A 14,542-nucleotide genomic window follows, 5' to 3' on the forward strand; every position below is an offset into this window, starting at 1 on the left:
CGATTTCATAAATTCACTGTAGCTCCATTCATTGACTTATGGTCACGACACACTACAGATACGTAGAAAAACTCATAAAGTTTTATTCGGCTGCAGCCGCACTTCAGGTTTCTGCCGCCAGAGCGCTCGAGAGCGCAGTGAGACAAAATGGCGACAGGAGCCGAGAGAGCGTATGTCGTGCTTGAAATGCACTCACATCAGTCAGTCATAACAGTGCAACGACACTTCAGGACGAAGTTCAACAAAGATCCACCAACTGCTAACTCCATTTGGCGATGGTATGCGCAGTTTAAAGCTTCTGGATGCCTCTGTAAGGGGAATCAACGGGTCGGCCTGCAGTGAACGAAGAAACAGTTGAACGCGTGCGGGCAAGTTTCACGCGTAGCCCGCGGAAGTCGACGAATAAAGCAAGCAGGGAGCTAAAACGTACCACAGCCGACGGTTTGGAAAATCTTACGGAAAAGGCTAAAGCAGGAGCCTTACCGTTTACAATTGTTACAAGCCCTGACACCCGATGACAAAGTCAAAACACTTGAATTTTCGGCGCGGTTGCAACAGCTCATGGAAGAGGATGCGTTCAGTGCGAAACTTGTTTTCAGTGATGAAGCAACATTTTTTCTTAATGGTGAAGTGAACAGACAAAATGTGCGAATCTAGGCGGTAGAGAATCCTCACGCATTCGTGCAGCAAATTCGCAATTCACCAAAAGTTAACGTGTTTTGTGCAATCTCACGGTTTAAAGTTTACGGCCCCTTTTTCTTCTGTGAAAAAAACGTTACAGGACATGTGTATCTGGATATGCTGGAAAATTGGCTCATGCCACAACTGGAGACCGACAGCGCCGACTTCATCTTTCAACAGGATGGTGCTCCACCGCACTTCCATCATGATGTTTGGCATTTCTTAAACAGGAGATTGGGAAACCGATGGATCGGTCGTGGTGGAGATCATGATCAGCAATTCATGTCATGGCCTCCGCACTCTCTCGACTTAATCCCATGCCATTTCTTTCTGTGGGGTTATGTGAAAGATTCAGTGTTTAAACCTCCTCTACCAAGAAACGTGCCAGAACTGCGAGCTCGTATCAACGATGCTTTCGAACTCATTGATGGGGACATGCTGCGCCGAGTGTGGGAGGAACTTGATTATCGGCTTGATGTCTGCCGGATCACTAAAGGGGCACATATCGAGCATTTGTGAATGCCTAAAAAAACTTTTTGAGTTTTTGTATGTGTGTGCAAAGCATTGTGAAAATATCTCAAATAATAAAGTTATTGTAGAGCTGTGAAATCGCTTCAATCATTTGTAATAACCCTGTATTTGCACTGGTACTACGGTCTAGGAGCATTCTACAATACCTGACATGCATTTCTACAAGTCTGCCTGCATGCCAGAGCGTTTTTAACATCCACTCGCTAACGCACCTCTGAAATCGTCTTCTGCTGGATGGTGCTTATCGATACCTCAATGCCGTCTCCGTAGGAACTATTGGCGCGTAAGTTAGCCGCCCTCTTGGGTGGCATACGATCTACGAGTTTTTGGCAAATACCCACAGATGGCTATCGATGTTCTCACAGTCGATTATTATTGGTTTTGTTGGCTATATATAAATTTTATACAGTTATAAGTTATTTTATACACTTTAATGTACCTATTTCTTCATTTGTTATTAATTTTTGTGTAACTATTCTGCATATGCCTTCTTGCAGTAACTTTTTTTACGTCCTGTATGCCTCGCTGAGCATACTGCAGAGTCATATGCATCGTTGTTGAAGGGGCCCCGAAGACTAGATAGAGTAACTGCTGAATGCACAGATGCACCTGAACAGTCAATCTTCCTGTGTTCCATATATGAGTCGAACGGGAAGAAATCCTAATATGTGGTACAATGGAAAGTACTTTCCACTGTGCACTTCACAGTTGTTTGCAGTGTATTTATGTATGTAGATACAGAATGCATAAGGATGAGGATGGAAGTCAATTTCATCTTTTCCAAAGAATCATCATGGTATTTATTGTGAGCAGAAAACTTAAATCTAGGCCGCCAGATAGAGATTAAATCCCAATCCTCCTGAAAGAAAATCTAATGTTTAAAACACTGTGCCACATTGCTCACTTTTCTAAGAGGAAGAATATAGAAAAGAAAATCACCATAGCCTCAGATTTAAAACATCTTAATATCCGTGCAGAATGTACTCAGTTGAAATTTTGTAACAGGTTAATTCTGTGTCTGGCCTAATTTTTTGTGTATTATGTGTATTTTTTTTTTTTTAGTTTCATTCGTGTTACAAATTAGATTATATGTAGAAAAGACAATGGATAAAATCATCTTAGGACATAAGAATTACTTTTGAATAATACCTCATTTAATTATAACACCTCAATGTCTCAATATAATCTGATCAGTTACATGGTTAAATCAAGCTCAGAGATGAAAAAAAGTCAGCGAGACAGTGTTTCCTGTACAAGGCAGTGGCAAAGCATTACCACATAGCTAGCGAACCAGTGCTGATAGCACTGCGTCCTCAGTGCGGTATTCTTCATTAATAGAGAGATATACACTCCTGGAAATTGAAATAAGAACACCGTGAATTCATTGTCCCAGGAAGGGGAAACTTTATTGACACATTCCTGGGGTCAGATACATCACATGATCACACTGACAGAACCACAGGCACATAGACACAGGTAACAGAGCATGCAGAATGTCGGCACTAGTACAGTGTACATCCACCTTTCGCAGCAATGCAGGCTGCTATTCACCCATGGAGACGATCGTAGAGATGCTGGATGTAGTCCTGTGGAATGGCTTGTCATGCCATTTCCACCTGGCGCCTTAGTTGGACCAGCGTTCGTGCTGGACGTGCAGACCGCGTGAGACGACGCTTCATCCAGTCCCAAACATGCTCAATGGGGGACAGATCCGGAGATCTTGCTGGCCAGGGTAGTTGACTTACACCTTCTAGAGCACGTTGGGTGGCACGGGATACATGCGGACGTGCATTGTCCTGTTGGAACAGCAAGTTCCCTTGCCGGTCTAGGAATGGTAGAACGATGGGTTCGATGACGGTTTGGATGTACCGTGCACTATTCAGTGTCCCCTCGACGATCACCAGTGGTGTACGGCCAGTGTAGGAGATCGCTCCCCACACCATGATGCCGGGTGTTGGCCCTGTGTGCCTCGGTCGTATGCAGTCCTGATTGTGGCGCTCACCTGCATGGCGCCAAACACGCATACGACCATCATTGGCACCAAGGCAGAAGCGACTCTCATCGCTGAAGACGACACGTCTCCATTCGTCCCTCCATTCACGCCTGTCGCGACACCACTGGAGGCGGGCTGCACGATGTTGGGGCGTGAGCGGAAGACGGCCTAACGGTGTGCGGGACCGTAGCCCAGCTTCATGGAGACGGTTGCGAATGGTCCTCGCCGATACCCCAGGAGCAACAGTGTCCCTAATTTGCTGGGAAGTGGCGGTGTGGTCCCCTACGGCACTGCGTAGGATCCTACGGTCTTGGCGTGCATCCGTGCGTCGCTGCGGTCCGGTCCCAGGTCGACGGGCACGTGCACCTTCCGCCGACCACTGGCGACAACATCGATGTGCTGTGGGGACCTCACGCCCCACGTGTTGAGCAATTCGGCGGTACGTCCACCCGGCCTCCCGCATGCCCACTATACGCCCTCGCTCAAAGTCCGTCAACTGCACATACGGTTCACGTCCACGCTGTCACGGCATGCTACCAGTGTTAAAGACTGCGATGGAGCTCCGTATGCCACGGCAAACTGGCTGACACTGACGGCGGCGGTGCACAAATGCTGCGCAGCTAGCGCCATTCGACGGCCAACACCGCGGTTCCTGGTGTGTCCGCTGTGCCGTGCGTGTGATCATTGCTTGTACAGCCCTTTCGCAGTGTCCGGAGCAAGTATGGTGGGTCTGACACAACGGGGTCAATATGTTCTTTTTTCCATTTCCAGGAGTGTAGTAATGTTCAAATGGCCCTAAGCACTATGGGACTTAACATCTGAGGTCATCAGTCCCCTAGACTTAGAACTACCTGAACCTAACTAAACAAAGGACATCACACACATCCATGCTCGAGGCAGGATTCAAACCTGCGACCGTAGCAGCAGCGCTGTTCCGGACTGAGGCGCCTAGAACCGCTCGGCCACGACGGCCGGCTCTGCAGCCGGAAAGAGATAGTGCAAGAACGGGACCAACGACGACTGAAGACGATCGTTCAACGTGACACAAGTGCAATCTTTCCGCAAATTGCTGCTGATTTCAATGCTGGCCATCAACAAGTGTCAGCGTGTGAACCATTCAACGAAACATCAACGATATGGGCTTTCGGAACCGAAGGCCTACTCGTGGATACTTGATGCCTGCATGACACAAAACCTTACGCCTCGTCTGGGCCCGTCAACACCGACACTGGACTGTTGATGACTGGAACCATGTTGCCTGGTCGGACGAGTCTCGTTTGAAGCTGTATCGAGCGGTTCGACGTGTACGGGTATGGAGACCACCACATAAATCAATGGACCCTGGTGTTAGCAGGGGACTGTTCAAGCTGGTGGAGCCTCTGTAATGGTGTGGGGCGTGTGCAGTTGGAGTGATATGCGACCCCTAATACGTCTAGATACGACTGTGACAAGTGACACGTACGTAAGCATCCCGTCTGACCACTTGCATCCATTGATGTCCATTGTGCATTGGGCCGGACTTGGGCAATTCCAGCAGGACAATGCGACACCCCACACGTCCAGATTTGCTACAGAGAGGCTCCAGGAACACTCTTCTGAGTTTAAACACTTCCACTGGACACCAAACTCCCCAGACATGAACATTATTGAGCATATCTGGGATGCCTTGCAACGTGCTGTTCAGAAGAGATCTCCACCCCGTCATACTCTTACGGATTTATGGACAGCCCTGCAGGATTCATGGTATCAGTTCCCTCCAGCACTACTTCAGACATTAGTCGAGTCCTCGCCACGTCGTGATGCGCCACTTCTGCGTGCTCGCGGGGGCTCTACGCGATATTAGGAGGGTGTACAAGTTTCTTTGGCTCTTCAGTGTATAATCTGTTCATTATGCGAGTGTTTAAATTAAGAGGCAGTTCTGTAAACGTAACTGCAATTAAAAGTCAACTTTTAGTCTTAAGAGCGCTGGTTAACAAACTTGTGCTCACGATTCATCTTGTAGTAACATATGAAGGATTGAAAATAGCAGACCAGTAATTGTAGGATGTATACTTGTATTTTGGACTTGTATGTGTGAATTAAGGCTTTAGAGGCGTTCGATTCGAAAAAGTACCGTAATGTAAATCCTCGACTCCACAACTTTTCCGGGTTTCAGCATTACTTGTGTCACCAGGCACAAACTCGACCACGTCAGATGTGATTCAGGAAGAACAACAGCTACTCATTTGGTGAAACTCTCCAAGATTTTTTTCTGCAGTGAAGTAGGGCATGCGGCGCCACGTATCCTATAGGAATCTACCTTCCTTGCTTTGACTCTTTTATAAGAAACTAATCAAGATAGCTCCAAAACAACCAAGTGGCTGGAAAACCTGGACACTGGTCTTTATTTATTTTTTTTTTATTTTTTTTATTTTATTGGTTGTCTACGCTTTTGTTTGTAAATATGAATGCCACAAAGTTGGATATTTGTGATTTTCAGAGAGAAATAACCATCAAATAATAAACAGTAATATGAATACTGGTTTATGACGGTTTGAGCGAATGACACAGGGGCTGTATGAGTACGTGAGTGTCATAATGTAGGACGTACGGCCTACCTGATGAAGGGGGCTTGCAAGAGTGGCAGAAGTGTTAGTTTATATTGTAACATGAATCTGTCACCAATCCGGATGAAAATGGATGCCGACTCCGGCCTATATTTTGTTGTTGTTGTAAATATTGCAGCATAAGCAGGCGTGTCTAATTAGCTGTGTAATTGTGTTTGTTGCAGCTGATGAACGCTTCCTTCTCGTACTTCATGGTGCTGAGGGAGTTGAACGCCGAATAGTCGTCACTTCCAGAAAGACACTAGCGCCGCCATGTAGCTCTAGCACAAAGTTCTCCACCTCTATTTAACCAATAAAGTGCTTATCCAAAAATTAGCGTTACCTTTCTTTCTCATTTAAAATTAAGTATGGCGAAAAATGTAGAAATATGTTACGTATCAAAAAATAACCAAGTATCTCAAAACAGCAGCCTAAGAATCCTTCACCTAGAGATTACGCAGAAAGAACAGATCCACAGAAAATATTAAAAGCAGCAACAACTCACTTATGAACGGAGGCAGCAGAAAGTTCAATAAAATCATTACTAACATACTTGCACATCGGCGTTATCAACATCCATATTTTTAATAAATGAAAAGCACCGGTTTGCTTTTGTTCTACAATATTACTTTTATTGTAAACCGGTTTTCGGCTTACAAGGCCATTTTCAGACATTTACTGAGTATTATCACCAAAGAAGTTAAATGTTAGCAGACAACATTGGAAGAGAAGTAATACATCTAGTCTGATGTAGAAACATACAGTAAGTAACATCTTTGCAATGAAAAAGTAAAAACTGAACTGTACATGAATAACAATGGAATAACATGGAGAGTGATACACTACAAATTAAAAGAAGAGACAGTTATCAATGTAAATACCATGTTTCATACCTCCTGATGAAGCCTTGTCTAGTACTAATTTTATTTTATTTTATTAGTTTTGTTTATTAATAGAAACTGTTATGTAGGCATGCTATTCCTATTTTGTGCTAAAAGTTTTCCTGTCTACTCCATTGTTATTCATGTACAGTTAAGTTTTTACTTCTTCATTGCAAAGATGTTACTTACTGTATGTTTCTACATCAGTCTAGATGTGTTACTTCTCTTCCAATGTTGTCTGCTAACATTTAACTTCTTTGGTGATAATACTCAGTAAATGTCTGAAGATGGCCTTGTAAGCCGAAACCCGGTTTACAATAAAAGTAATATTGTAGAACAAAAGCAAACTGGTGCTTTTCATTTATTATAATGTGGTTCTACCAAGAACCGACGGAAGATTCTGTTAATATCCATATTTTTAATTACTACACTGTCGCACCATTATGAACAAAGCGCTAGATTGAGTAACGCTGAGTTCTCGTGACAGTTCAAACACCAGTAAGGCCGTCTATTTAGTTATGCACGGCTAATTCTCGGAAACAAACACTTTATCACTAAGAACATTGTTCAGAACGACTCAGATATAACTGAAAACAAACGAAAACTACTAATAATTTATTTTGTTGTATTCGGTTGATTACTAGCTGATGTACAGCACAGATAACGTATACACACATTATTAAACACAAGAGTGCTAATTATAACAGTTGACTTCGAGCTCAACACCATGATGGCAATAAGACGCACAAATAGTCAACTGAGTCTCCCAAGCCGTAAGACGAATGTCAAGTGTACAACTTTTAATCATATTGGTAATTTTAATAACGTTTTGTAATACAGCAATCAGATTTGTTCTATTCCAGGAACATTTCGTCGAAAAATTAGCTGACTTTTTTTTAAAATCCCCACACCCTTAAAATGCCCTGTTACGTCAGACAAAATAGCAGGGCCTAAATCTTCGTGCACATACCCAGCATATCAATATCTGACATGCACTGAGATGAGAAAAGTCGTGGGATAGCTATATGCACATTTACAGATGGCGGTAGTATCGCGTACACAAAATATAAAAGGCCAGTGCGTCGGCGAAGTTATTTGAACTCAGGTGATTTCACGTGGAAAGGTGATAATGGCCGAACGACTGATATTAACAGACTTTGAACGCAGAACGATAGTTGGAGCAAGAAGCATGGGAGATTCCATTTTGGAAATCGTTAGGGATTTCAGCACTCCAACATCCACAGTGTCAAGACTGTGCTGCGAATTTCAAATTTCAGGCATTCCTCTCACCACGGACAACGCAGCGGCCGACGGCCTTCTCTCAACGACGGAGATCAGCGCGTGTGTGTAGAGTTTTCAGCGTTAACAGCAATCAACACTGCGTGAAATAACTGCAGAAATCAACATGGGACCTATGACGAACTTATCCGTTACGACAGTGCAGCGAAATTTGGAGTTAATGGGCTGTGGCAGCAGACGACCGACGCGAGTGCCTTTGCTAACAGCAGACATCGCCTGCAGCGTCTTTCCTGGGCGCCGACCATACTGGTTGGACCCTATCCGACTGGAAAACCGTGGCCGGGTCAGATACAGGGTTTTTCAAAAATGACCGGTATATTTGAAACGGCAATAAAACCTAAACGAGCAGCGATAGAAATACACCGTTTGTTGCAATATGCTTGGGACAACAGTACATTTTCAGGCGGACAAACTTTCGAAATTACAGTAGTTACAATTTTCAACAACAGATGGCGCTACAAGTGATGTGAAAGATATAGAAGACAACGCAGTCTGTGGGTGCGCCATTCTGTACGTCGTTTTTCTGCTGTAAGCGTGTGCTGTTCACAACGTGCAAGTGTGCTGTAGACAACATGGTTTATTCCTTAGAACAGAGGATTTTTCTGGTGTTGGAGTTCCACCGCCTAGAACACAGTGTTGTTGCAACAAGACGAAGTTTTCAACGGAGGTTTAATGTAACCAAAGGACCGAAAAGCGATACAATAAAGGATCTGTTTGAAAAATTTCAACGGACTGGGAACGTGACGGATGAACGTGCTGGAAAGGTAGGGCGACCGCGTACGGCAACCAGAGAGGGCAACGCGCAGCTAGTGCAGCAGGTGATCCGACAGCGGCCTCGGGTTTCCGTTCGCCGTGTGGCAGCTGCGGTCCAAATGACGCCAACGTCCACGTATCGTCTCATGCGCCAGAGTTTACACCTCTATCCATACAAAATTCAAACGCGGCAACCCCTCAGCGCCGCTACCATTGCTGCACGAGAGACATTCGGTAACGATATAGTGCACAGGATTGATGACGGCGATATGCATGTGGGCAGCATTTGGTTTACTGACGAAGCTTATTTTTACCTGGACGGCTTCGTCAATAAACAGAACTGGCGCATATGGGGAACCGAAAAGCCCCATGTTGCAGTCCCATCATCCCTGCATCCTCAAAAAGTACTGGTCTGGGCCGCCATTTCTTCCAAAGGAATCATTGGCCCATTTTTCAGATCCGAAACGATTACTGTATCACGCTATCTGGACATTCTTCGTGAATTTGTGGCGGTACAAACTGCCTTAGACGACACTGCGAACACCTCGTGGTTTATGCAAGATGGTGCCCGGCCACATCGCACGGCCGACGTCTTTAATTTCCTGAATGAATATTTGGATGATCGTGTGATTGCTTTGGGCTATCCGAAACATACAGGAGGCGACGTGGATTGGCCTCCCTATTCGCCAGACATGAACCCCTGTGACTTCTTTCTGTGGGGACACTTGAAAGACCAGGTGTACCGCCAGAATCCAGAAACAATTGAACAGCTGAAGCAGTACATCTCATCTGCATGTGAAGCCATTCCGCCAGACACGTTGTCAAAGGTTTCGGGTAATTTCATTCAGAGACTACGCCATATTATTGCTACGCATGGTGGATATGTGGAAAATATCGTACTATAGAGTTTCCCAGACCGCAGCGCCATCTGTTGTTGAAAATTGTAACTACTGTAATTTCGAAAGTTTGTCTGCCTGAAAATGTACTGTTGTCCCAAGCATATTGCAACAAACGGTGTATTTCTATCGCTGCTCGTTTAGTTTTTATTGCCGTTTCAAATATACCGGTCATTTTTGAAACACCCTGTAAGTGCAGATTATAGTTGGCAAGAGCTGGCGACAGGGTTCGTAATGGCGGAACCCCACGAAGCTATGGACTCAAGTTGTCAACGAGGCACTGTGCAGGGTAGTGGTGGCTCCGTAATGGTGTAGGCTTTTGACAGCTTTGACCCACCGTGTCAAGAGTGTGCCGAGAGAACCAAACTTCAGGCATCGTCTCTCACCACGGACAACGCAGTGGCTGATCGCCTTCTCTTAACGACTGAGAGCAGCGCGTTTGGGTAGAGCTTTCAGTGCTAATAGTCAACGGACACTCAGCAGCAGAAATCAAAGCGGGCTTTGTTTACATGGAATGGATTTGGTCCTCTAGTTCAACTTAATGGCTCATTGACCCGAAATGGTTATGTTCTGCTACTGGGAGACCATTTTCAGCCACTCATGGACTTAATTTTTATGGATGACAATGCGGCATATCACCGGGCCCAATTGTTCGCGAATGGTTTGAAGAAAATTCTGAACAAGTCGAGAGAACCATTTGGCCACACAGATCGGCCGACATGAATACTATCGAACATTTATGGGACATAATCTGAAGGTCAGTCTGTGCACAAAATGCAGCATCGGTAACACTTTCGCAATTATGGACAGCTATAGAGGCAGTAAGGCGCAATATTTCAGCAGAGGACTCCCAACGATTTGTTTACTCCGTGTCACGTCAAGTAGCTGCACTAAGCCGCGCAACAAAAGGAAATCCGACACGATATTATGAGCTATCCCATGACATCTCCAGTCTCATTATATGAAAACATCTTGCGCGTCGCTCGATTCATCCATCTGAATTGCAAATTTTGTTCCTTTAATTCTTGCAGTAAATTTCTCAAACGGGTCATTGATAATTTCCTAACTACATCTACCAACTGTGTCCTATGGGAGTGGATTTTTTATTTGATCTGCGAACATTGGGCCAAGACGAATTTAACTCATTCTTACTGCCACTGCAAACACATAATATTCGCCTACATTGGGAGGGTTGGAACTTAAATAATGGCAACTATTTATTCACAACCGATACAAAAGAGTTACATGTTTGCACTTGTTACTGTCCTTCAAAGTAGTCACCAGCGTTGTGTAGAACCCGTTGCCAGCGATGTGGAAGGGGTAATATACCGTTAGCAAGGCCTGTTCTGTTGATGGTGCGAATGGAGCTGTCTACGGCCTGTCGTGTCTCTGGAACAGCTCTGAAGCGAATGCCACGAAGTGGTTCTTTCATCTTCGGAATCAAATCAAAGTTACAAGGACTTACGTCCGGGGACTATGGTGGATGGTACAGTACTTCCCAGTCCCATCGACCGAACAGAGCAGCCACAGCTTGCGCTGTATGCGCTCGCGCATTGTCGTGCAAAATGTCTGTGTCGCCGCTTCTTTCGCAAAGCATTATGGGTCGCCGCGAAAGTCGAAAGTGCATCAGAGCCCCAGTATGGTGAAAGCTATGGTGATTCTCGTGTACGGCTGTGTGGGTGTTATCCTAACGCATTACGTTCCTCCACGGCACACCGTCAATGCACAGTATTACTGTTCGTTTTTGGAGCGACCAGCTTTAGGAAAGAAGCAAATGCTACGGGCCCATGCAATTATTTGAGAAAGGGGGGGGGGGCGACTGGGCGCGAAAACCATTGTCAACTTACAGGGTTTTAATATTCCGCCAACTGATTAATGTTTCTGGCGTCACGATGAACAGGGTAATCGGTGTGTCGGAGCTAAGCTCGATGGTCAGCAATAGCTTCTTAGTGACATTTAGTTCATGCAACAAACCCCTTGCATGCAACGAACGCCACGTATCACAACAATTACTAATGTAAAAGTGCGGGAGTTTTGACGTTGGCAACAGCGAGTGAAAAAGGGCAATCGACATAAGTCTCGAGAGGTACAGACATCTAACAATCGGTGCTTGGAGGTCAATCGTCAACTTCTTTTTCAAAGTAGAACATTATTAAGTGAGTGACATCGATTTTATACAGCGATTCGAAAACTGCTGACTGAAAAGAGAGAAGCTTTGAAGCATAAGGTAACGTTCTTGTTTGTTCATATGTACCCCGAAGTATAAACAATAAAAAAGTACGTTGGTTCTCGGTATGTAACTACATAGGAATTTGCTACATGTTTGATATAATCATAAAACACTAGTTTTTATATGGATGATTTCGATTTCAGCAGACATTTATTTAGCGCTCAGAATTTGTTCACCCTTAGTACTGGTATATACTTGAGAGTTTTTAATACCACAATGGAACGTCATCGACTTGAAGTCAGATTTTAAAGAGCAAAACAGAACACTGATGAAATAAGAACCTTGCAATCGATTTTGCGTCAAAATTTGAGCAATAATTTTGATAGTGTGCAGCATTAATCATCTGTGATGTACATTTTAAGCATTAGCACATTGCATTACCCCACACCACTGTATCCTCATAATGGTAAAGCGTGAAGCTTGAACACAGCTAATTGGTTAAACAATTACCTTAATAACAGGTTAATAATTTTCAATTTACAAACCCGTAGTGCTGAAGAATGGTGTAGCTCTTGAGTCTGTACTTCACATTAATATTGTCAGCTTTACAATTCAAAATAAGTGTTCCTTAACGGTACCTCTTAACAATTTTTCAAAGGATGGTGATCTAGAGTGACGCCCACCCAGCTATTCAGTACATTGGCAGCAAAAATCGTTCAATATTGGACATAGCTCTACTGCATATAAGCCGTTACTCTTTGAATGATACGCTCAGTGGTTCTCACTGCATTGTGAACTTGTAATAAAATTCTAACTTGAAGATGTCTGTACATAGGAGATATTTAAGAAAACTGAATATGAGGGTCCTTTTCATATTAGCTATCGAAGCGAAAACAATTATTTTTAGAATTTTTGTGTGTGTGTCTGCAACGCGCACCACACAAAAACTAATGCACGGAATTGGATGTGATTTTCAGATCTATTTTTGCAGGTCTAACTATGTGATACAGCTTTCATTTTGACACGCCGGGCAGGACCAAAGTTATCGCAGTTTCGCCATAAAAGCATTTGCTGTTACACAGCATACGACATTGTCGCTTGCTGCAAACAGTCAATTTTGCCGGCAGGACGTCAAAGTTTGTGAGATGCTGCCCGCTCCGTCGTCTTTTTATGCGCAGACGAAGTCACGGGTAAAAGCTAGTCGCAGTATAAAAATGTGCAAAACAAAGATGTCTCTGGCACCAGTTACAGACTAATAAAGCACATGAACACTCAAAACTATATTGTGCGGGAGGCGGCGAAAAAAATACGGGTACAGAAGAGCGGTTAAGTGTGCGTGGCACTGGCTTTTTTTAATGTCCGTCGAACGAAATAACGCACACAGCTGTCACCATCTAGCAAATTTTTAGCAAGGAGTGTTTGTTAATGTGTTGTTTTCAATCATTCTAATTTCCTCGAGACGGCTGACTATTTAGTTCCATGTTCTTCATTCATTGACAAGGTTTTGTTCAAATGGTTCACATGGCTCTAAGCACTATGGGACTTTACATCTGAGGTCATCAGTCCCCGAGACTTAGAACTACTTAAACCTAACTAACCTAAGGACATCACACACATCTATGCCCGAGCCAGGATTCGAACTTGCGACCGACCGTAGCAGCAGCGCGGTTCCAGACAGAAGTGCCTAGAATCGATCTGCCGCAGTGGCCGGCCAAGGTTTTGTGACCTGAAAACTATTTGTTGTTGTTGTGGTCTTCAGTTTGGTTTGTTGCAGCCCTCCATGCTACCGTATCCTGTGCAAGCTTCTTCATCTCCAAGTACCTACTGCAACCTACATCCTTCTGAATCTGCTTAGTGTATTCATCTCTTGGTCTCCCTCTACGATTTTTACCCTCCTCGCTGCCCTCCAATACTAAATTGGTGATCCCTTGATGCCTCAGAACATGTCCTACCAACCGATCCCTTCTTCTAGTCAAGTTGTGCCACAAATTTCTCTTCTTCCCAATTCTATTCAATATCTCTTCATTAGTTATGTGATCTACCCATCCAATCTTCAGCATTCTTCCGCAGCACAACATTTCGGAAGCTTCTATTCTCTTCTTTTCTACACCGTTTATCGTCCACGTTCCACTTCCATACGTGGCTACACTCCATACAAATACTTTGAGAAATGACTTCGTGACGCTTAAATCTATACTCGATGTTAACAAATTTCTCTTCATGAGAAACACATTTCTTGCCATTGACAATCTACATTTTATGTTCTCCCTACTTCGACCATTATCAGTCATTTTGCTCCCCAAATAGCAAAACTCATCTATTACTTTAAGTGTCATTTCCTAATCTAATTCCCTCAGTATCACCTGATTTAATTAGACTACATTCTCCTGCCACCGTCAGAATTTGAAAGAGAGTACTCCAGTCAACACTGTCAAAAGCTTTCTCTAAGTATACAAATGCTAGAAACGGAGGTTTGCCTTCCTGAATCCATCTTCTAAGATAAGTCGTAGGGTCAGTATTGCCTCACGTGTTCTAACATTTCTACAGAATCCAAACTGATCTTCCCCGAGGTAGGCTTCTAGCAGTTTTTTCCATTCGTCTGTAAAGAATTCGTGTTAGTATTTTGCAGTCGTGACTTATTAAAGTGATAATTCGGTAATTTTCACACCTGTCAACACCTGCTTTCTTTGGGATTGGAATTATTATATTCTTCTTGAAGTCTGAGGATATTTCACCTGTTTCATACATTTTGC

At 44.0% G+C, this 14,542-nt stretch overlaps 1 protein-coding gene across 1 annotated transcript in view; it reads left to right on the forward strand.

Annotated features, from left to right (window-relative positions):
* Positions 1-6,032, forward strand: part of LOC126262720 (odorant receptor Or2-like) — a 99,643-nt gene extending 93,611 nt beyond the window's left edge. Inside the window, exon 7 of the mRNA XM_049959510.1 lies at positions 5,976-6,032. Within this exon, the coding sequence (XP_049815467.1) occupies positions 5,976-6,032 (57 nt within the window). The remainder of the gene's footprint in view (positions 1-5,975) is intronic.
* The last annotated feature ends 8,510 nt before the right edge of the window (positions 6,033-14,542 follow it).

This window comes from Schistocerca nitens, chromosome 6 (assembly GCF_023898315.1).
Source record: "Schistocerca nitens isolate TAMUIC-IGC-003100 chromosome 6, iqSchNite1.1, whole genome shotgun sequence".
Classification (NCBI taxonomy): Eukaryota; Metazoa; Arthropoda; class Insecta; order Orthoptera; family Acrididae; genus Schistocerca; species Schistocerca nitens.